Raw genomic sequence first — 24,755 nt, 5'->3', positions numbered from 1 at the left:
TGATTGAGCACTATTGGTATATACATCAGTGACTAATGTAAATGCTTAACTTAATGTTCTCCTATGGGAAATCTGCACTGAAAGTAAAAGGATTCTGTTATGATAGTTCCCTTGCCATTCCAGTGGAGCACCTCAAATGAATTACTTCTGTCAGACATTTTTCATTCTTTTCTCATCCCTCTCTATAATGAATGCCTGGCTATTTCAACAAAGCTTTTTCTCAGAGAATCCTCTAAAACACAGCTGGGCCCCATTGATATATAAAACTGCCATTTTGCAGGTGCCTTTTATCCATGACATTTTTTCTGCCTTTTGTATTTAGAAATAGAGCAATTCTGCCATGTTTAGAAGAAAAAGACTCCTTGATGGAGTCTCTGATTTATGTAATGGTACATTGTTGAGGCTGGTAAGTGAAGTCAGTTAATGCCATTGTAGAATGTTATTTATTTTGAATGCCAAATGTTAAAATACTTTTATGGAAAAAACATAATATACATTATGAGTAGGCAATTTCTCCTTCAACAAAGAAAAAGACTTGTAAATGTTTCCCAGACCTTACATCAGGTATTGAGTTATTTTCTTAAGTTCTTTTGGAAGAAAGCATCTGGCAAAGAAATGATTAGATGAAAGGTAATTTATTTGGATTGGGTGCTTGAAATAACTCATCTTCTGTTTTATACAGGTAAGAGATTAGCAGCTGTTCAATTTTCACTGCAGTCCTCCATGTTGAATCTCATTTTTTAAATAGTTAAACAAAACCAGAGTATAGAAGAACGATAATGTCATGTAAAGGGTAGTCAAAAGGGGATGTTTCTTAATGGAGTGTGGGTCAAAAATGTTGTAGCTGCTGTTAGAATTAAGCAAAAAGAAAACATCCTTGGCCATCTGTTTCCATAATTTAAACTAATTTTCTCCAGTCATACTGTTAATCTTTACCGACTTGTTGATCGGCTGTTTCCAGACACATTTCTGGAGAAGGGCCCAATTGTATTTGCAGCAGGACCTCTGTCAGTACCGCCAAGCAACACAGCCACAAATTGGAATCTTGTAGAGCTCTGGGAAGGCAGCCAAGATTTAAATTAGACAATAACCTCTGCTCTCCCATATTGCTTCTCTTTTCCAGCTGCAGGCAGATCCATTTGTTTAATACAGTCAGCCCTGTAGTGTATAATGGACTGATATACAGTATGAGTCACCGCTCAGCAGTTTGTGCTTCTCAGATTTATAAAGATTTAACACTGGTCAGGTTTGTAGTGACTGTAGTTTGTCTTCTAAAACAATGTTAAGGGCAGCACAACCAAGGCCAACATAGGCCTAACTCATCCATTCCAAATCACAACTGTTTCTTAAAAAAGTATGTTTCAAAACAAATTCTTTGTGTGAAAATACAAGTAGATTGGCGGTTGGTTATAGTTGGCGGTTCAATATAGTTTTTCACCTGTAGAGTCATGCACTTGAAAAATTTAGTGACATTTCATTAAATACAATTATAATTTAAAATGGATTATTGTTTATTGTATGATCAAGCTTTTGGGAATCAGGAGATAGACACTTTACTCCATCATTGTGGTTGTCTGGAAGCTGCCATTAATTAACCTGTAACTGAGTCATAGGTAAGAAATATCTGTCTGTTGCGTAAGCAATGAAAGGCAACAGTATGTTTTGTAAATGTCAAATAGATTCAGTTTAGAACTCATTTCTGAGACCCTCCTCACCTGTCGAACTAAGCACACCAGCTATACCAACAACCAACACATTTCAAAACAGTAATGCTATTTTGTTGCTAAGATCTCCTTCAGATGGGGGTGTTAAATCCCCTTGAGACTGCAGGGCCCTCTGGGTAGATATCTTAGGGGGAAAAAAGCCTGCCATGATTTAAATCAATGCCTCTGATAACATCTTTCACTGGACCCACTTCAAAGCTGTCCATCGTAAACAACCTAGGAACATCGCTCAAAGGCAAAAGCAAAGCAACACTACCAGGTGCCCAGTTCACATTTCATTTCCGAAAGAAGGGTGTCTCTGTTCCTCTGCCATTGTGGGATGCCAGCACAGGGATTTTTAGGGTCTCTGGTGCCTAAGCCCTTTTGTGGGGAAGGGCCAATGGTTCTGATCCCCACTTGTTCAAAGGTGAAACATTGTGTGTACTTTTACTCTTGGGAAAACCAGCACAACCAGACATTAGATTGAGAAGCCCGTGAGATGGCAGACCTGAAATGCAACAATTTGACAAGAGGGTAATGATCTAGAATGACACACTGTCCACATACAAGGCAGTGACTAGTTCCACCTTAGTCTATATCAAACACAGCTTTTAAACAAGAGAGGTGACTGGGCCTCTATAGGGTGTTAGGTGGTGTAACATAGGTTTAACTGACTACAACCAAAGGAGTTAAGGATTGCAAGAGATGAGGACATAAACTGAACCCTCACTGAAATTCCTTTATTTAAGTTAACAACAAAGGGAGTTGTGGTCAGACTGAATATAGGCATAATTTTTAAAGTCATTACAAATTGCCATTTGGGTGTCCACAGAGGAATAACAGAAGAATAGGGAAATTGATGCTATTCATTTTATAAATCCAATAAAGCAGAACTTAACCTTTTCTTTATAACTGTATCCATTTCTCTGATCAAGGCACTAATCTGAGGATATGGTTTTAACCTTACTTCAGCCATTTTGCTCATTCTCTTGGTGAGATTATTGCAAATGGAAATCCCTCCAAGTGTTACACTGCTGCTCTGCAAAGTATTTAAACCCACTTATGTACCTGGGCTGACTTGGAATTTGTACTTTCTACTTTGAAAAGTTCCAGATGACCCTTTATCATTGAGCAGTGTTTGCATTCTATTGTAGAACATTACAAATGTGATTGCATTGTTCTCTTCATGCACAGAGTTGGAAAGGAGCCCTCTGTGTCAGTATATAAAATACACCCCTATTAAAACACTTCACTGTTTAGAACATTTTATCAAGCATCTTCAATTATTCTGCATTAAACATGTAAAATTTAATGTTAAAAAAACAGCTGTGCCTTCTTCCTGATGAGCAATTCCTGCTTTATAAATTTGCTGCATGTTTTAGAGAGAAGCCATCTTGTGCAGTCAAATAAGTAAAATAAGTAGTAAAATAAGGAAGCCTTAAGGATTGCTAGTATTGCATCCAGGAGACACAGACTTATTTATTGTTTCTTTCAACAGCTTCAAACTCATGTATATGGATTTCATTTGAGATTACTTCTTGCATTTTTAGAAATACAGACTGCAACAATAATACATTTTCCAGTCCAATCAAAGCACACAGAGAATACAAGCTCTGTATTAAATAAAAACATTAAAATAAAACATCAACATAAGTAGTAATAACTGAATCCCAATTTGTGTTGGTGAATAACTTGCAGAACAAGGTCTTCCAACAGTGGTTGAAAAAGAGTTAAATAACAGTTAAAGATAACTCCTGGAATGTCTAGCAAATAATAAAAAAAGATATGAGAACAATGCAGAACCTTATCTTAGTGCTGGCATTCAGATCTGAGACAATCCTAGCAGTCTCTAAAAGGCATACTCTTTGCTGGAGCTAACAGAATTTCCTGTCGGTCATTTTGGGGAAAATGTAACATGAATTGTCTGGCAAACCTTTTTTGTCCTGCAGTGGCCTGATGTTTGTGGGCATTGCTATGCTTTGTCAAGCCTTTTGGACACATAAATACCATTTCACAGTGAAAGCATGATTGTTTGAGGGGAACTGAAAACAACTGCCTGAAGTCCCTTTTGGATTGCCTGTTAAGTGTGCATGTAGGTTTACATGCTAATTTAAATGGATGATTTTAAAAGTATTCTTAGTTTTAATTTGTTTTTGATTGGCATACTGAGGTGTTTAGACTATTCCCAGGGGCACATTGTGGATGTATAAATGCATAATGTAGCAGTTGGCCTGAGAAAATGTGTACTTGTATGCTGATATAGGTACATGGGAAGAATGTACATCATTGATCGGGAGAATGTTTGACAAAAATCCTGCTCAGTTCTTGCATACTAGCTGAAACTGTATCCAGTGTGGCCACCATGAAATGGAATTCTTGCTCTCTTTGTTTTACTTTTTGGAAAATCAGGAATTTTTGTTGCAGAATTAAGCAAGAGCATGCCTATAAGCATCCCCTTTCAAAAAGGACAAAGGGATGTGTAGCTCTGTATTTTGAAGCATGCACACTGAAATTTCAGCTTAATGTATCAGGAGAAAAAATAATGTAAGACTCAAGGAGACATTGAATACAAACAGCACATGATGGTATATTTTATCCACAGTTTAGTTTGTCAGCAAAAGGTCAAAGTATGTTTCATTCTGAGCCATATCAGAACACCCACAGTGAAGCAATATAAAGCTATATCACTGTACTGATAAAATGAAATGACTAAAACATAGACTGAAGACTGATAAACTGCCACCTGGGTGATGTGCTCCAGCTTGCCTCTGAGATAATGTTAGTCTTTTCTCAGGTCTGTCCCACGCACATGTTTTTGGTGATTTTGATATGTACTTTATTAATCCCAGTGGGAAATTTTACCGTGCTGAGTGTTTCAGCATTATAACCTGTCCAGCTTCAACTTTGTAGAGAAATGTTTGTGGGAGCTTATGAGAATGCCAAGTTCAAAAACAACAGTCATGTATTTCCAAATAGTTTTCTTTTCTAGCTGTGACCTAGCCAAGGTTGAAAAATAAAAAAGTGACCTTGAGTTAGAGGACACTTCATTTTCATACTGAGACTATGTGTATCATCTTGTTTGACCCACATTGACTTTGGTTTTCCTGGGGAGAAATACAAATAGTCTGGCCCTGTCTGCTTTTGGAAGAAAAAAGAAGCTGGCTCTGATGTTTCAGTATTTGCTTGTGAAATTTGAGAGAATTCATTTTAGCCTTCTAGGGGGGATATATCATTCAGTACCAGGGAACCATGATTTTTGTTTTAAACTGAATGTTAGCAATCAGTTCTGACTGCAGATCAAAACAGAGCTTGTGTTTGACTCAATGGACATGCTGAGCTTTATGTTGCTTTATAAATGGACTCCCACACAAAAAATTGCCACCTTTGTAAGTTCTAGCTGGGTTTGAGTATCCCCAATGATCTTGGTAGGGCAGCTGGCCAGGTTTTATGGTGAATTAGGTTGTAAATGAGTGTGTACTTGACTGAGAGGGTTTTGCAATGTGAGGTATCTCTCTGAGCTTGTATTTATCCAAGCAGCAGATGGGTTGGAAGAGCAGAGGGTACAGTATCTATTCAGTCATATTGTTCCTTGTATTGAATGAAGAGATCTAAGTGGTCATTATGCCAAATCTACTAGCAAAATATTAAATTAACTAAAAAACACAGCAGACAAACACAGTGGTCTCTATTGTACTCAGGCTTCTATGTTAAGAGGTACCTTGCAGTAAGGGCTTCTCTTTTGGGAGATCTTTTGAGATTTATGCTGATAGGAATCATGTTATAGAGCAGGGTATCAGTGTTGTGTTAGAACCCACAGTGAACTACAGCATAGAAAAATGCTATCATATATGATAATGTACATTATAAACACCAGCTGAGGATAGCACCCCAATTTTGTTTTGGTGTCTGTGCAGATCTTGTTCCTGCTGTGTGGCTGTATACCTTGACTTGGTTTTGTTTAGGTCTGCTTGTTTTGTGCTGGCTCCTGTTTCTTGTTATTTTTGAAAATCAATAAAAAGTCATTTTTAAAAAATCATTTTGCCATGTCAAGGAATCGTATATTGGTGTGTTATATGAAAATGCTTACATACTATAGCATATTTTGTCTGAGAGTTAGATGGCACTGGTTTCTTGATTATTCTCATCTCTAAACCATTTGAATTCCTTGCATCTTTACATATTTTCAACTTTTTGTAATTGTTGCAGCTGCTTTGTCAAGATGTTGAAATCGATATCAAGTAAAAAAAAAAAAAAAGATGAATATAAAGCTCATTGTGCATTACATTCAGAAGAGTTCTGAGCAAAGATATTTTCAAAGGGCAGTAAGTGATGACACCACCATTATAACCAAATTTGCACAGTGAAAGAATAGTCCAGATCAAGGTGTTATAAACTTATGAATGTCATGATGCATGCATTGCCTCTTCAGCTTTAAAGTGCACCATTTGTCTGACTCAGTTTTCTGTCTTAGATACACTGCAGCAACACAACAGTAGAATAATTGTTTAAATCAGCACTTCAACCTATGCAAATTAACCTTATTATTAGGGAGCTCTGTGTATTCCCTGTGTATTGGTCAGGGAAACATCATTTATTACTTCTTTGGAATATTAAAAGTAGTCATCAAATTAATTTTAAATATGTTGCCCCCTTCTTTGTAATGTTTCGAATTGTAGCACAGTATTGTAAAATGCAATTTGCCTCCCAGCTTGTAAATGTCAAGGTCCCAATTTCTTAATCCACAGCATCACCACCACCATTAAGTGCCTACTTAATGTCTGTTTTAAACTGTAAGCCTATCAAGTGTCACAGAAGATAAGAGAGACCAATTCTGGCTTGTATTTAAGAGTAAACATGACAAAACTGTGTCTATGTTAAGGTGAAGAAGAATCCTGGCTACATAGCATTTGTTTGTTGCATTTGTGACCAAAGGGCTCATTTCCCCGTTGAAATAAATTCATTTAAGAGTATTTTACCATAGACTATTTATGCATAATATTATTTATAAATACTATCTAGCATCAAGATGAGGTTAGCAGCCAATAAAGTCATGAACAGCAGGTTTCTGCTGTTCATGACTTTATTGGCTGATTTTGACAGATTTTACTCAAAATAAAAGAAATTAATCTCAGGAGTTAATTTATGTGAAAGAAACCACCTTCCTTCTTGTCCTTCAAAGACTGTGTAGAAAATAAGTAACCTTCTGTTTGCAGTGAAGCACTTGTTAATTTTTAATTTGCTGCCTGATATATTTATTTATATCTTTTCTGGTAAGGTAAAAACAAAACACTGGAAATACAATGTTTCCTCTGTTGCTCAGTCATGTCTGGCTCCCAGAGAGGCTCAAATTACAGAGTTCCTTCAGCTATTGAGCCACCCTGTTAATAAAAGCCTCATATCCCATGGCTATTTTAAACTGATCCATGCTCGCTGCTTGCTCTCTGCTGCCAGAGCCCTCCAGAAAAAAGAGATATCACAAGTGTGCTAAGTGCACTGAGCTGGAAATGTCTAATACACTCTTACTATGCCTACTGAACTACTGCTGCTGTGATCCTGTTGATTTTAAAACGGCATTACTGGTCAAGGATATTGTTGAGGATACTGTGTCTGCAAGAGCTACCTTCTTACCTTTAATATGCTGGAAAATGGCACATTAATGATTTTAATGATTTCGTATCTGCCTGTCTCAGTTTTTTTCTTTTCAGTTAACATTTCTTTTCCTGATCACTGGTGCCCTGTTGCTGCCAAAAGGCCTTCCGTGCACACCGTATTGTTTCTACTAATAAGGCTGAAGTAGCATTCAAACAACTTCTCATCTTTTAATTACAGGCTGTGCATTGTCTGCACTGACCCATTTTTGTGAGTGCTCTGCCGACAGCAGACCAGTCATTCCAATCACACTTAATTTAATTTGGCATTTGGCTCAATCAGACTGTGAACATGAACATAACATGAAATCGCAGACTGAATTAAAAATAATTACTTGCTACTCTTCTTAATTAAGGTTTCATATATGCTCTTGTCCTGGCAAAGCTGTTAATGGTTAAGATTAATGTCGGTGACTCTGGGCCATAATTAGATATGTTTCTCAAATGTCTGTGTTCTAGACAAAATGCACAGTGCGCTATTTGTGTACGCATTCCTTTTTCTCTTATCAAGATGTGTAAATATTATTGAGGGACTAATTTATCATGTGTTCACAACACTACACACTAGAAAAGTCATGAATGGCAGGTAATTAGATTTGTGTTGATGGTGTTAATGAATAACTTTGAACCCAACCTTTGAAAGAAAACTCATATGTTTCCATCAGCATCTCAAATTACTTGTGTTGTAGTATAAGTGAAGCACTTACTGTTTTCTCTTCTATTCTATCAGAATTCTGAAAGAACTCCTTTCTTTCTGCTTCTCATATTCATGTTCTTGTGAAACCTGAACCTTGACAACAGTACATCGAACTCTTTTCATCACAGTATTCTTTGTGTTTGAATAGAGATGTTTATTTCATAAATTTATATTTGTTAATCAAAGGTAGAAGTTAGGCTCACTGTACCTCTAACAGGCAAACTTCTGTAAGTTTACTGTTACACCTACTCATATAGCACATAAGCTAGTATGGCTTAGTCCCTTGATATCAAAAGTTGCAGAAGGAGGTAAGGAAATGCTCAAGGAAGGTTTGAGTAGGAGCGACTGATTTCACAACCTTAACATTTTTGATCGACAGGCATGCCTTCACGGGGTTGATGATTGCTAATATGCATTGAGCTCAAGCCACTGATCCGGTTTAAATGGAAAAGTGTTTCTGTAAATGATTTGAACCATTTTTGAAACAACCTGCTTTGCCAAATGCTTGTGGGCCCATTCAGTGTGTTACACTGTTAACATTTCTCCCCATTAACCCCCCCCACCCCCACCCCCCACCCCCTTTCTCCAGGGCATATACTAATTAATGGATAGCATTCGCAGTTGATTAACTGCAGTTCTTACAGTAATTGCATTCATACACTAACCTCTCAGAAGAAAGAGAGAGGAGAAAAAAGAATACAAATTAATTTATTTGACTCTCATCTTAATTCATTTCTGATATTATTTAGCCTTCTTGAAATTTATGGAAAAAAAAATTCTAGCTTAAGCTAAAAAGCATTTATATAGTAAGAAGCATTTATATAGCAGGAAAATTTAGCTAAATCACACAAAGAATTTTCCTAGTTTTGGTTAATACTGGAATGTGTTTCTACCTAAAGCCTCAGAAAAATAAACCATCATCCCTGTTGAATTTACACTGCAGATATTTCCATTGGTCACAGAAGGGCACAGCATGGCCCAGAGGCTGGCCAATAATTCTTCATTCCATGTTCCATTGTTCTTACCCGCCGGTACACTTGTGTCTCAGAAGAAAGGAAATGTCTGCCACACTGCCAGAGGGCTGTGTGGGTGTTGGGGGTTGCTTTGAGAATACTGTACCATGTCTTATAAAGCAGCCAACTGCACTTCAATTATGCTATCCCCCGCTTCTGTGCCTGCATTCTGTGCTAAACAAGCACTGTCCTTTTAGCAGTGTCCTCCCTCCTGCTTGTTTAGTACCTCAACTGCATCCTCCCTCTTGTCTTATGGAAAGTTAATAAGCTGATACTGCATCTTGTTACTTTGCTTTGTGATTCAGACAGGTCATTAATTGCCATCTCATAGGTAGCCAGTAGATTCTCTCTATCTTGTGTTGAATTGGGTATGCCCCTCCATTCATCTCTCTTTGACAACAGGGTAACAAACACTAAATAAATGCATCGGTTTAACCCACAGTAAAACAGATCAGTGCTATTTAAGTGTATTGACCTCAGTGGCATGGGTGTATTCACAACACATTTGAATTTTTACAGATACTGTGTGTACAGTGAAGTGTGAAACTGCAATGGTGTGTAGTTTTAAAATCTAAACTATAAAACAATAGAATCTAATGTTAATTTTGTGTTTCTTGCAGTTCGGGAACAATAATAATTACATGAACATGGCTGAGGCCAGTGGGGCCCTTCTTGCAGCTGGTGATGTAAGTACCTCTTCACCCCTTCAGTCTCCTTCTTTCTCTTGTTCTTTCTCTCTTTTCATTTGGTCCTTTGTGTACTGTGCTGAGATGCATTGCAGACAAATGAGATTGATTGCCAGCTTTCAGACCTCTTTCCCTTCCCTATGAAGGAAACATAAAAGAGGGTTTAATGAGAAACAGGAAGAGCTGACACTTCTCCATTACACAGCAGTCCACGCTGTCCTTCTGTTGGCTTATGTACTCTTGGCCAATGCAGGGCTGTGATAGCTGAAGGAGAGGAGCAGAGAAGCAACAACTTTGAGCACATGATGTGGGTGTGTGGGAAAATCAAGAAAACATCTGCATGAGAATTAAAAGGGTTGCTGTAGTAGCATTAAAAAGATTTCTGTTGAAAATCCAGGCATGATGTTATTAAAAGCTCAATAAAAGCTGTAGTAAAATACAATCTGGATACATATTGCAGTGGCTATAATAGGTTATTGAGATAAAAGCAGAAAGAAACGCATAACTACATCATCTTCCTTGTAGTGAATTACCTTTAAGTATTTTACTCCATTCCTTTAAGACTAGATCTGGGTAATAAAATTGCACCATTTTGGTTATTTTAAATAATAATGGCTAAAAGTATGCTAGGTGTTAAGATAAGGCATTTGTAAAATTTCCATATTCGGATAGCTCTGTGATAAATTTATTCCATTTATCTTCACCAGAAAGGTGCTAAATCTCAGAAAGTTTGGGTGTAAATGCCTGTTTTCACTGTAGTGCAGACAAATGATCAAGAAGCATGTGGAGATGTAAGTAGCATTAATTATGAAATGAATCCTTTGCTGCCAGAACTGAAATCTGAGATGTAATGTAAAATAATTTGAGCTTCATTTAAAATTTAAACTTCAAGTGAGAGAACACCATCATGTTAAGCTTTAGGGAAACAACCTGCTCTGTTATTAAATTAACCTTTCCTTGAGTTTTTATTTGAATAATGATTCAAGAATTAGAATAGATGTTACATACATGAATTGAATAGAAACTACATAATGTATTCCCTCAACCCTCTTTTTCTGCCTGCATTATATTATGTCACATTTATACATATCATTTTCCACCATTCATGAAGACCTTTTCACCATTGCTCAAAACCTCTTAGATTTAAGAGACGTTGAAATGGCATTGATGCTCAAAGCCTCTGAGACACAATTTTGTAAAGCATGGTTAAAAAGAATTGGCTGAATTATGTGTAATAGATCTTGCCTCTCTGAGCATACGATACAAGCTCTCTTCAGAGAGAGCTGTTATTCTTATTCAGATAGCTAGTTTGCATCACTGGTAGTCAAGAGGCCAAATAACATTCATGGAAGCATGGTGTGTCAAGGTTTGGCTGCTGATCCAAAGATCTGAACACAAAGCCAAACCAGGAGGAGCAGTGTGATGGGGTAATTTTTCCTCATTTGATTCGAAAGGGCTTTTTCCCCTCTTTTTTTCTTTTTTCACATTTAGACATTGGAGTCAACCGTCATGGAGAGCCCAGCCAGCACCAGCTGTTCAGAAACAATTTAATCCCAGCTGTGAAAACGCAGTGTGTCAGGCTGTGGGCTGTTAGGGGTTGATATAACAGCCCCGCAGATTTGCATTTTATCAAAAGGAACAAATGTTTTCAGTGTTACGCTGCAGATGGCCTTCTGCTGTAGGGTTCATTTTCAATATTAAAAGTAACCACATAGCTCAGATTTTATTTTCTAATTAAAGCGGGATTTAAGTCATGAAATATTGTTTCTTGTGACCTGAACTGGAGAGGAATTAAAATGACTTTCCTCTTTGAGTCCTGTAATTTCACACTAAAATGAGGGTCCTTTTCTGCTGAAATGTTACAATAATCCACTTAGTGTGTCAGTACTCAATACGGGGGTATTAATGGAAGGGATGGCTTTTGTGCTGGCTCTAGTCAAAATGTCATCTGTCATCATCAATAGCAAGGGAGCGATTTTTAACAGCAGACCATGAAGCTGATCAGAGCAGTTTCATTTTTAGAGGAGCAAAATGATCTACTAGGTACTACTTTGAAATGTAACCAAACATTATTTTCAGCTCAATGCTCTGCTGCTATTTTATATTTCATATCTTTTTTCCATTCCCACCAAAAGCCCCTGCAAATACATGAGTCCACAAGTATTCCCTTAGTTCATATTCAAAACTCATTTTAAAAACAGTCCAAATCTATTTAGAACAGGTAGAATTAGATTTTTTGAAAGGCATCTCTACCTATTGCATTTACAGTATTAAGGAAGATGATACAGATAAGTGTGTGAAAACTGCTTTGAAACAGGGCAAATCCTTCACTATTGGTCTTATGCAGATTACAAGTATACAATTACTAGTGAACCCAAACAGTGAAGGCAAAACTAAAATTCCTTTACCGTTCATTGCACATTGCAATCAGAACATATTATAAATTGTGTCTCAATCTCACAACTATAATTATTATTTTGCATTAAATAGGAATTGCCTTGTGCCACATTTAACTACAAGCACTGATTATGTCAATATTGGATTGGTTTCCAGTATTTGTTGAAGGACTGAAGATATTGCTTGTAAATGTAATTTTTGCTTCTGTTTGTTTTTGGCAGGCCATGCACTATTAATGTATTATTAATGTAGGAAATGTATAGTGGAACTTTAAGTGTTTCCTTATACTGGCAGCAGCATACTGAACCTCTGATTTCAATCAGCTGTGCAGGAATACATCATAAGAAATAGGTGAAGTCCAAATGTAGTCATAATTGCATTCAAGTCCACACCTCTGCCAACTCTGGTAGTGTTAATACCACACGGTTTTATGGAACTGAGTTCCTTAATCTCACAGTCTCTGAACACTTTCAACTATGTTCTCAGCTTTAGGAAAAGTTAAGCTGCTTTATAGGGAGGCATAGCAGATGTCCTCAAAGGCGGTTCATTTGCCTTTATAGTGTTGATGGCTGTTTTACTTCCAGGCCTAATTGTTCCACCTTAATAGATGACTAATACCATAATTCTGCCACAGCGCTGCAAGAGGCAGTACATTTGTGACCTAGTGAATTTGTCACAGACCACAAAGCAACCCTTTCCCTGGTCTTACTCAGTACCACTCCCCTCCTCCTCACCCACCCACACACACACACATACATTGAAAATACATATCACAATCACAGTGGTCAAGGGATGCTCAGTGTGTGTGCTGTGGCTGGTTGTGTCATTATGAGCTTGGCTTGATTCTCATAAGTATGTGCCATGGCATGATTTTCATCAGCAGTATCCACTATTGAGAATGGGGCATTCTCCTCCATTTCCAACCTTTAAAATATCCCTTCTTCTGCAGAGCAAATGTCTGGTTTAGCCATGGGCCTTACTGAGCTTTCAGAATAATTTAAATGGATAATCAGACAGATGATGAGAAGAAAATGGATTTTGCATCTCTTAATCTGAGATCAGAGGGCTGTAAGCCTCTCCCAGTGCAGAATTAGGCAAGCCTTATGTGAAGTGACACCAATAGCAAGTGTGGCACAATTCAGACTCTGCTCCACCAGGCATTGCTAGTCTGGCACCTCATCACTGTGAATGAGCGATCAAAAATGACAGCTGACACCTTCTATACCCAACTCTAGTCTTAACTTGCTATCTCTCAATTTTCAGCTCCCTTCATGCAGATGTTGATTTATGTCATCATTAACCATGGGGTATGACAACTTTAGAGACACACTAGTGTTCTTTGATAATTGTCTCATTCTTCTTCGTCCACTATGGGTATGTTGTGTCACAAAATACCCTGCCCACAATTTCTGTCCTCAAGCATCTCTCATTGTCTGGCTGAAATGTTACAATAGCATACTGTTTGGCTGGTGGGGGAAAAAAGGAAAATTGTATCTTCCAGTGATCATTGAACCTTATGTCAAGCTCATATTGCTGATTTGTATCAAATCCCCCCACAACATTATTATTGATATCATAGCATACCACCAGATAGGGCAACATCATCATTTCCTGTAGTTGATCTGTGCATAGTTTCTGATGCAAAGCTGCAATACTGCTGACATGGACAGTTACTTACATAGCCAACTTTAATAAAATTCTTAAACAAATTTTCATTATGAAATTTCTTTATAAGCAGATCAAATATTGATTGATAAAGGAGACCAGTAATATCTTCTGATGCTTGGAAAGCATGACATATGTAGAGGTATGTCAGAACCATCTAACAAAACAGGTTTGGTGTGAAAGACAGGCTCTGAATCTGACATCACTGCAGTAATCTACGCTCTGTAATTTGTCCCACGAGTCCACAGTTGCTATAAGACAATTTCCTTAAACCTTGATGTTATAAAGATTTTTTCTGTTTCACACATCTTTCATCGGCAGTAGAAATACATTACACTGAAGTAAAAATACATTACGCTGAAGTGAGAGGTAGTAGACCCACACAGTGAACAATTTCTGATCACACAGGTGGGAATTCGTCAGGCACTCACCACATATGGGGCGAACCCTGATGAGCACAGCCTATACTGGTGAATGTAGAAAAAAAAATTGATGATTGTAAAAAAAAAAATGGGTTAAATGTGAATTGCTGTATAAAATAGAAAACGCTATTAACTGTTTCTGCAAGTACGTTTCATCACTGCTTCACCCAAGAAAGTGGCTCTCAGAGTTGGCAATGAATTAGTTTCAAGTGTCAGTGTGCTAAAGCAATGCTAGCAATATTAATACACTTTAATCAAGGATATGTTAACATATTCCCAGTGCCTCTCACCTCAGTTTTTTTTTTTTTTTTTTGGGTAACATGATCTGAAGACAAAGACTGTCGATTATGTCTTCTGCTCTGCCTTTTAGATAGTGAGTCCAGATTAATAGTGACCCAAAGAAATAGGCATATTTTAGCTCTGATTTAACCCCTGATGTATGGGGACAAACAATTCTGTCCATTACCCTGTGTCAAATTGATTCTCAAACTTGTTTCAGTACAACTACATTTCACATTGCTAATAATTCTGATTGAAGTGCAGATGTAAAGCTGCCACTATATTTGGAAGTATTTGACATTTAATGGGTAACAGAAGGGTCTTGTTCATTACAGAGTAGTTCAATGACTACTATGTATCTGCAGACTCTAGACATAATGAGAGTCGGTGAGGAACTCCACCATGAAAAAGCTAAATAAGCAATTTAAGCGTGGCCAGAAGACTTAATTCTGAGGCAGTGGGATTAAGCTGCTTGATGAGTAGATTTAAAGGTCCAAGCAAAGGTGAAAAAAGGGAAACACTTTGGGCAAAGAGGAAGAATCTTCAAAAAACATTATTTAATCTCTTGATAACATGTATTTTCTCCACACTTCAACCAAACATCTCATAACTCAGAGATTAAAGGCTTTATCATGTGTCCCCTCCTCAGTGATTGATGGTTGTTATTTTAGGAGTCTGCAGTTCAGCTCCTTTTTGTCTGAAGTATCAAGCATAATCTCAACAGACATGTTCAGATCTTTTTTGCTGCATGTATCAGATGCATGTTTACTTCATGTAATCTCCTTTTTAATACATTTGTTTTATAATCCCAATAAACCGTTCTGATTACGTACAGGTACAAGCAACACAATTGTATTAATGCTTGTGCTCTCTTACTCTCCTGTATAATTGACCTCATTGTGCGAATGCATGGAATTTAATGGAACAGAAATCTGATTGTATTCACCTTAATCCCTCTTGTAGCAAACATTCCACACACCCAGCCTGGGGGATGAAGAATTTGAGATTCCACCTATTACACCCCCACCGGAGACTGAGTCAAGTCTAGGGATGTCGGAGATGGACTCACCCTTTCCAGCTCTCTCAGACCCCCTGCCCTTACAGAGGGGCCAGTTCACCCCTCAATTCCCCCCTCAGAGCCTGGAGCTTCCCTCCATTACCATCTCTCGCAACCTCATGGACCAAGAGGGATCAATACTGGGCAATGGCCTGCCAGTGGTGAGTAGACACACGGCTCTAAACCAGCTTTCCTAAGTATAACACAGTTCCTGAGTTTCCCTTACTTACTGTTGGAATGCAGGATACATTGGTGGTCTTCAGCCTGTTACCCAAATGATTAGGTCTTGTCATGAAATGCAGTAACCCAATGATGGAATTACTGAATTCAAAACAGAGGAACTGTGCAAAATCTAAATGCTGACTTCTGTGTTACAGTATGGTTAACTTTTTACTTGAGGTGGAAAGGGAAATGTTAAAATTGTTAATTTACATCAGATAATGGAAGGGAATAAAGAAATTTAGAGAAAGACTGTCAATATAGAAAATGTAGATGCATTAAAAACTTACATTCATATTGCACTGATTTCACATGCACCATCTACAACCCAGGAGTAAAGTGGGAACTCACAAGTGCTTCTATGTTTTATGGGTCCATATATTATTCATGGTGCTTCTGGAAGCCCTTTAAAATGCTGATGCATTGTTTAAGTCTGTTGCCACATGAGGTTTTTGGAGGCCTGGGTAGTAGGCAACCCAGCTTTTGAATGCACAGTTCCACAGTGTTTTGTTTGGGGAGATGTGGGCAGTATTTTTGTGAAGACACAATACTTGTAGTTTTTGGATGCAGAGTCAGCAGCGGGCATGGATAGCTTTGCACACCAATTATCAGGAGCTCTATAGACAGCGGAAAACTGCACCATCTTTATCAATAGATTTGGGGCCTATTTTGTTCAACTGGTAGCCACCTCTTCTTGTTCTTGGTTCAGTTGACTGGACCAAGTCAATGAATGGCCACAGCTTAATGTTATGTCACATGTTCTAGCAATTCTTGCAGTTGCCAATCTGTGGAAGTTTAACTTGATGAGAAGACACTATACAGTGCAGCTCATAAATGTGAAAGAGAAGCTACATCCCATGAATCATGTCAGTGTATGGCCAGCGGGGGGAAATCCCCTCTCGTGTGACTGTTTACACTGCCCACTCTTTCTCTTTTCTCTGCCCCCTCTTTGGCTGTGGGGTAGAAAGAGTGTGTTAGAACTTCAAAATTGGGCTTCAGTCAAAGCAGGTCCAACCAAGACTTAATGTAGTATCCAGGGCCCTCGTTTATCAATTTGTGTGTAGAATGCTTGTATGCCTAATTCATCAATCACGTGTGATTTGGATATAGTCTACAAGGGTTTAGTATCAGTTTTGATAGGTCATAAGTTATACTTCCATTTCATACATATTAAAGCATTTTGAAGTTAAACATCAAAAATCCCCCTAACCTCCTTTATTTGGTAGAAGCAATGAAGGTAAACCTTTCAGATAGCTTGGGAACTACTACTGCAACCGCTTCAAGCCAATATGGCCTGTGGGAAATATGGAGGAATCAAGGAAATGAAAAAACCTTTTTCTCTGAGACCAGTTGAGATAGTGTTGTCTGAGGTGAAGCAGTAGAAAATATATTTATTTTTTCTCATGTTAGTCAAAACCACTGAATTTTACAATCACAATAACTTTAAACAATGTTGGCATTCACAAAATTGTGTATTGATTTACTGCATGATAACCAACATTCAGATATTTACTGTGCTATATATATATATATATATATATGTGTGTGTGTGTGTGTGTGTGTGTGTGTGTATGTATATATATATACACTGATCTGATAATAATTGTGGTAAAGAAGAATTTAACAATTTCATCTATAAGACAGACCAGAAGATTAAAGATTCATAGACAAAATAATTTGTCATCCTGGGCAATTATGTGGGGGGCCTCTTTGGTTCCACATCTGTTGAGTATGTGCACAATTAGCATTTTAGGACCCCCCCCCCAACAGCACATCAAATATCACACCGTCAATTGTCATTATAATAACAAATTAACTGTTTTGTTATTATGTCATTACAATAACAAATGAAGTAACAAGCAGACCACTCTCATTCCTCACAACATCTGAATTAGGTTGTTCATGCTCCCTGCACTACTGTCACAAAACCCCAAGGAAATGTTCTATTGCAGTCTACATTGTGCATGAATGTAGGGCCACAAGTGCTAAAAACTTTAAACAATTGCACAATGTGCATAACAATGAGCCAATGCATACTTTAGGTTAAAAATTGTACATACACATGCCTGATAAATGAGGTTCCTGGTTTGGATATATCTAACCCATACCACAAATAGGCATCTGAGGACATGCTGTGATGTATTTACTGTAGCTAGATCAGTACATCCAAAAATATCATCCATCTCAAGCACAGACTGTAATTCATCTCTAAGAATAAAGAAAGGTACCTTTTGCTCAGAAGAAAGACTATCATGATTGACTGCATGGGTACAGCTGAAAATATTTAAGATGGATCCAATTCCAGATTTGGCAGCTCTCTTTGTCATTTCAGAAGCAGTCTGTCATTGATATTACCAGTGGCAGTGCCAAGTAAGCAAAATAGCTTTATCATTTCCAGATTCTAAAATTAGGGTGAAAAAGCAACCCTTAAAACCACAGACCTAAAAATAATTTTGAACAATATGTCAGTCTTTTGTAATTTAAGGAACACTTTTACATTTACAGAAATTTGGATGATTTTCTACACTACTGAAATGTCAAGAGCTTGGAAGTGGTATGTGTGCAAAAGATTCTGTTGTGTACCATGACAACCTTTGACAACAGTAACACGGTCCTATTCAAACGTTTTAAACTGGGAACAATCGAGCCTAAAAACACATGTTGCTTCATATATGGGAAATTATACTGTTACTATAGGCATATTTATTTAGATTACAATTTTTGCACGCATTGTAAATTTTTAAAGTCCCCCCTGCCCCTCACTGCTGGCTCATAAAGTAATTGCAGGTTTTAAAATATCTGCACAGCATAATGGAGCCTCACAGGCTTTCACCTAAAGAATTTTCATTTCATGGTCAGTTAAGCTTTCTACATCTGGAAGAAATGGAACCCTACAACAATTACACTCCCGACTGTTCTCATGACTTCTGAGAGAATTGTACATTTGATTTAAAATGTCAATTGTCTTAAACACCACATGCATGCTTTGTTTTAGATTGTGTGTAGGCGTTACTTACACAGCTCACACTGATTCTGCTTCATGCTAACTTCATGGTATTGTTGTTGTTATAATATGCAGCTTCTTGCAGATTCTTTACAATTGCAATAGTTACAATATATCCATTGTTCTATTCCAATACACTATTAAATACATACATTGTTAATGCACCAATAATAAAGGTACCAAAGAAAATGATAGACTATGTGGTTGTCTCAATAAAACCATTTTGTCAGGGTTCAGAATAATTGTCCAAGAAACTACACATTTGGTATGTGTTCACATCATATTCTTTGCTCATCCAGGTAGCTGGGCATTTCATCCTGAGTTGAGATTTTTGCAGGATAACAATCAGCATACATGTGCTATTTTCAAATTACCTCTTTGTAGACAAATTGCCCAGTGCTGCAGTAATGCTTCTCTCCCTAATACACTGCGTATGTCTTGCAAATTGGCTACAGATGCTCTCTGCTGTAGAAATCTCATGGAAACCCAGAATCTGGAGTCATTATTTATTTAATCTGCTTGCCTAACAAGCTTCTGACTTTCATTTTCGTTTCCCTGCATGCCTCCCCCAGCCTGTTAGATCTGCTGATTTGTGTTTTGGATTCATTTGTGCTCAGTACTCTTGGAGGTAAAACTGTCACTATTGGTTTGTCTTGATCCCTCTTCATGCTTTTTTTGTTACAGAACACAAACCTGCAGATGCTATTTCAGAAAACCATGGCTACTTTGCCCTGATTTATAAAACACGTCAGAGAACTAGAGCTTTGTTTCATTTTTTTGTTTTTGAATAACGTGGCTAGAATTTATGAATGTTAGTTATAGATCCTGGTATTTCCAATCCATAGTTAGCCATGACCTTCTTGGGAAGTGACCAAAATAGTCATCATTGACTTCGTAATGAAAACAAATCAATAAATCAGACAAATTATAAAACATTTTTTTCCTTCTGTTATGTATGGAAAACTAACTGAAAGCCTACTGAAAAAGAGTAGTATTGTTTTGAACCCACACTTTCACTAAATTAATTTTTCTTAATGGCTAAATTGTCAGAATTGCCTTTTGAAACCCTATAAAGTGCTGACCATGGAATCTAACCCAGTTATATAGGATGTGGTTCTTTTCCCCTGTGTGCGGTGACACAGGCTTGGCTGCAAGTTTGCTGGAACACATCCACCTTGACAAGGAGCAGCTGGCTGACAGTGACCTACTCACTCTGTTTATTACCATCACCCAACTGCTATTGTGCTTCAGATTTATATTAGATTTAATCACGGCATTGTGCTGAAAATAAACTCTTGGCACCAAGGCAAAAATCATATTCAAGATTCTGATGGGGAATTTAATTTGGCTTATATTTTGTGCAATTAAAAAGGGAAACATGTTTCCTGCAGGTTGTCTGTTTACATAACCATCCAGAAAGTGACAGGACACTGAATGGATCATCTCTTAAGAAAGAGAAATGGGGTTTTTTAACCTTGTTTTTTGTTATCTCCTGTCCAAGCTGTACAGCTCTGACATTAGTTGTACGTCACCTTCAGAGAGACTGTTTTTCCCTTTACCCCTTACCAGACAGCTATTTTGACGTATTGGGTCAGTCAGAAATGAAAGATATTCATGCAAGCATGTAGTATGTGTAATGAAGTCTGACCCTCTCTGTGATTGATTCTCTAATTTAGTTTTTATAGGCAGTGTCTGACATAAAATGAAATCATGTTGAACAAGTTTTAAATACCCATAGTGCACCAGGAGAAATGGGTAAGGGGAGGGGAAGAAACCATCAGGGCCATGAAAAAAGAAGGAATGGGGGAGGGGTAGAAAGCAGGAGAGGAAAAAATGTAGGACTAAGGTTCAGGTTGTGTTTGATGGAAGAGTAGAAAGTGTGAGGCGTATGCATAGGGAGAAGGAGGAGCAAAACCATGTGTCCTCATCCTATTGTAGCTTTTACCAGTAACAAAAATGAATTCTACAGGTAGCTAGAAGTAGTGGAAATAAAATGGCATGCCTGTTTAAAATCTCAGTAAAGGAAATATGTGTAGGAGACTGATAAACCATCTTTAATAGGACTGACCTTTCATGCTGGTGAAAGTAACTGGGGATTCATCTTCATAATTACCATATAGATGATTTTACTACTCTCCTGCAATGAAACATATCCAAGAGCACTGTTGCTGATTAAATGAAAATTGAACTTGTTAGCATTCTATTCAGCCAGTTATAGGTTAGATAGTGTTGGCCTTAATAAATTCCCCACCATCTTAAGTTCTTGTTCCAGTATCTGTAACAACAGACCTTAGGCTCTTCATCAAGATTTTGTGGTTTTGTAAATTTGAATGACTCATTGAACTCTCACTCCAATTGGCCTGTTATTAGCCTCTGTTTTATGGTTGGTATCAAGATATTTTTGCATCTCACATTTGCTCTCCAATTCTAATGGAAAGGAGAAGGTGGGTACATGGAGTTTATGCAAACAATCATTTATCAAACAGCCTCAGGTGATGTTTGTGCTTATGTAATTCCTTACTTAATTCACACATAGTTTGTTGGTGTATGAGTGCTGACTTTGCTGCTGGTGCACATTTTAAAAGTAAACATGTTGAGTGCCCTGATTCTATCACAAACTCTTGGCAAGTAAACATACAATTTGAAGTGATCCTGAGAAAACTCAGCCATTAGTCTACATACAGAGGAGGTGGTCAGTGCTCCCAGTGTGTGAGCCACGTGACCTCTCCACCACTGACATGCCATTTCTTTACACCTGCATTCCAAATGCCTCTGCACCTCACTCTCCTTGAAAAGCATACAGTGCAATTTCTGTGAGGCTCTACATTGCTGTCACACAGTACCCCTCACTCAGGCAAGACATGTTCACTGCTGTCTGTGACCCCAAAACCTCTCCCTGTGTCCATTCATTCTTTAATGCATCTCTTTTTCAACAAATGTAATGGCTGGCTTACAATCAGCTCACTGCTGAGTGCTAGTTTTCCAGTTTCCTTAATGTTACCCTGACCTCATTGAATGTAGGAATTTTTTTTTATGTTGCTACTGTGTGCTTGTAAATGAGCTAGTGGTTTTTTTTTCACAAGTTAATTTGCATAGTGTGTAGATTTTCTGAGCATCTGTGTCAATGTTTTATTCTTATTGCTGAAAATATCCACATTGCAGTAGACTTGGAGAGAGGTTTAAATACACAAATTGTCTCAGATGTGTGTTATATAAGCAAATTCAATTATGTAATTAGAAAAAGGTTACAAGTACCTGAAAATGTTGAAATAGATATAGATAAAGTCTAAAACTTATATTTAAATGTATACATATCTAAATAAGTGATGCAATGGAGGCATTTCGGTTATGTTGGCTAGGGCTGTGCAATATGACCAAAATATCATATCCCGATATAGGTGATTTCATATCTCGATAACGATACATATCACGATATAGCACATTTTCTGTAAATTCAATGAATAAATAGTTTATATAAAATGACCACATGGAAAGGCCTATTTTTTATTACATTTTGAATTATATACTCGACAAATAAAAGGTACTTACTCACATTTGATTATTTTTCTCATTTTATTTAGAACCTTTGTGCAAATTTTCAATTTACACCTCGTTACCATATAGCTCTGTACGTATGCGAGTCAACCGGAAGTCCATTCATTCCTATGGGAACCTCTGTGATCTCCGATGTGTTTGCGAAACTCCTCCTTCCGTTTTTTAAGGTCCAGAATTTGCCTTCGAGTGCGTTGAAAAAATTAACTTTTGCGGCAGATTTCAGAGAGACCGTATGCTGTGTGCCAGGAAGTTAATGGCATTGGAAAAACAAATTAGCTAACGGGCTATTTCCTTAAATTGAGTTGCTTGACTAGTGATCGAAGTTAAATAATAGTGAGAGTTCATTAAACATATTTTGAAGAAAGAATTTGTGTAATCAGGCAAACTTTTGCATCGACATAAACACTGTGCTTTAACCAATAATCTTAAGAAATACAGATCATCTTTATCACTTTGGTATGAAAACTTGATCTCCCTCCCCTTCTACCGCTGTGATTTCCCTCCATTATATTGCCGCTCATTTGAAGTATAGAGGTTGCTTCACCATTGCATTCATTCCATGATGACACCGACACCAGTGAGAGTTACGTTTTGATCCATCTCCTTTTCCTTGCGTTGAACACTAGAGGGAATATTTCGTATATTATACTGAATTACGGACACCAAACAAAACTTTGTGGAAACAAGACGTAACCCTTTCGTGCTTACGGTCACACCGGTGTGATTTGCCATTTAGTGTGTATGCTATAAACCGGTGCGATTAAAACACTAGACTGGAAAAATTCTAGCTAATTTTAGCTTTGAGGAAACAGCGATTTAATGTTACAAAATATAGCAAATGCTAACTGAAAACTATGAGAAGCCTAATAACGCTAATGAAAACATAACGAACCATGTAATGTAACACACTACATAGCATAAAAAAAAATTATGTGCGAAAGGGTTAAGCATGTAACAAAATATAAAATATTAATATATAAAATATAAAAAGGTAAAGAGAAAACAACTATAGTTCTGTCACATTCACTCTCCACCATGTCTGTTTGTGTTGCCTTCATGCAGATTTCCTGCCTGTATCCATGCCATGTGGAAGAACGCAAAGCGTCATCCAAATGACAAAAAATATTGCCATAGAGTTTGTGATTTGCAACACAACGAAATAAACGATAGAGCATAATATGAAACGATAGACGTTTTTCTATCGTCACACGATATACACTATATGGACAAAAGTATTTGGACACCTGACCATTGTAATGACATTGTAATCAAATACATACTTTAATATGGAGTTGGTCCCCCTTTTGCAGCTATAACAGCTTCCACTCTTCTTGGAAGGCTTTCCACAAGATTTTGGAGTGTTTCTGTGGGAATTTGTGCCCATTCATTCTGTAGAGCATTTATGAGGTCAGGCACTGATGCTGGATGAGAAGGCCTGGCTCGCAATCTCCGTTCCAGTTCATCCCAAAGGTGCTCGATGGGGTTGAGGTCAGGGCTCTGTGCAGGCCAGTCATGTTCTTCCACACCGAGCTCATCAAACCATGTCTTTATAGTCCTTGCTTTGTGCACTGGGGCACAGTCATGTTGGAATAAAAAAGGGCCTTCCCCAAACTGTTGCCACAAAGTTGGAAGCATAGCATTGTCCAAAATGTCTTGGTATGCTGAAGCAATAAGGTTACCCTTCACTGGAGATAAGGGGCCTAGCCCAAACCCTGAAAAACAGGTGTGGCCAACTACTTTTGTCCATATAGTGTATATCGTCATATCGCACAGCCCTAATGTTGGCTTGCAAAATGTGCCTTGTCTATTCATGAATATCACATGCAAAGAAAGAGCAGGCTGAAAAATAAATTGATTTTGTTTGAAAAGATGTATACAGAATATTGTATGAATTAAGGACATCATGAGGTCTTTTCAATAAAAGCAGGCGCATGCGTTCTTGACATTGTGTTGATGTCGAAAGAGATTGAGTTTATGCTGGTGAATACCAGATGGATGTGCTGAGGGAGAACAAATCACCTTTTTGTTGTGTTCACTATTGCTTGTCAGCATTTGTGCCCCCTTGATCCGTCTTCTTTCTGCAAGAGTGGCAGCACCAGTAATTTCACTTTCAGTGCAATCAATGCGACCATCTCCCCTCACTTTCCATAAAAGCTTTTGAAAACTAAAATGTTTCATCAGGAGCATTTATGTAAAATAATAAGATGGCATAATATCACAAGGCAGCCGACAGCCTAATAACATTCTGCCATATTTGTATAGGCCTAAGCTTTCTTTTATAAAAGATAGTTTCCAGGGGGAACTTGTCTCTCTCTTACCAATAGGGATGAAATTTAAAGAATGAGGTCTGGTCTGCTTGTGTTGGAGATTTGTTGTGAATAGTTAAAGTCTGTAATTTATTTATTATTTC

At 37.6% G+C, this 24,755-nt stretch overlaps 1 protein-coding gene across 1 annotated transcript in view; it reads left to right on the top strand.

Annotated features, from left to right (window-relative positions):
- The window catches only part of LOC118782155 (TOX high mobility group box family member 3-like), a 49,913-nt gene that overhangs the window by 22,271 nt on the left and 2,887 nt on the right, over positions 1–24,755 (top strand). The window contains exons 2-3 of the mRNA XM_036535438.1: positions 9,682–9,747; positions 15,474–15,728. Coding sequence (XP_036391331.1) covers positions 9,682–9,747; positions 15,474–15,728 — 321 coding nt within the window. The remainder of the gene's footprint in view (positions 1–9,681; positions 9,748–15,473; positions 15,729–24,755) is intronic.

This window comes from Megalops cyprinoides, chromosome 8, assembly GCF_013368585.1.
Source record: "Megalops cyprinoides isolate fMegCyp1 chromosome 8, fMegCyp1.pri, whole genome shotgun sequence".
NCBI lineage: Eukaryota > Metazoa > Chordata > Actinopteri > Elopiformes > Megalopidae > Megalops > Megalops cyprinoides.
The sequence above is the reverse complement of the archived record's forward strand: the minus strand, read 5'-3'. Positions and strand labels throughout refer to the sequence as shown.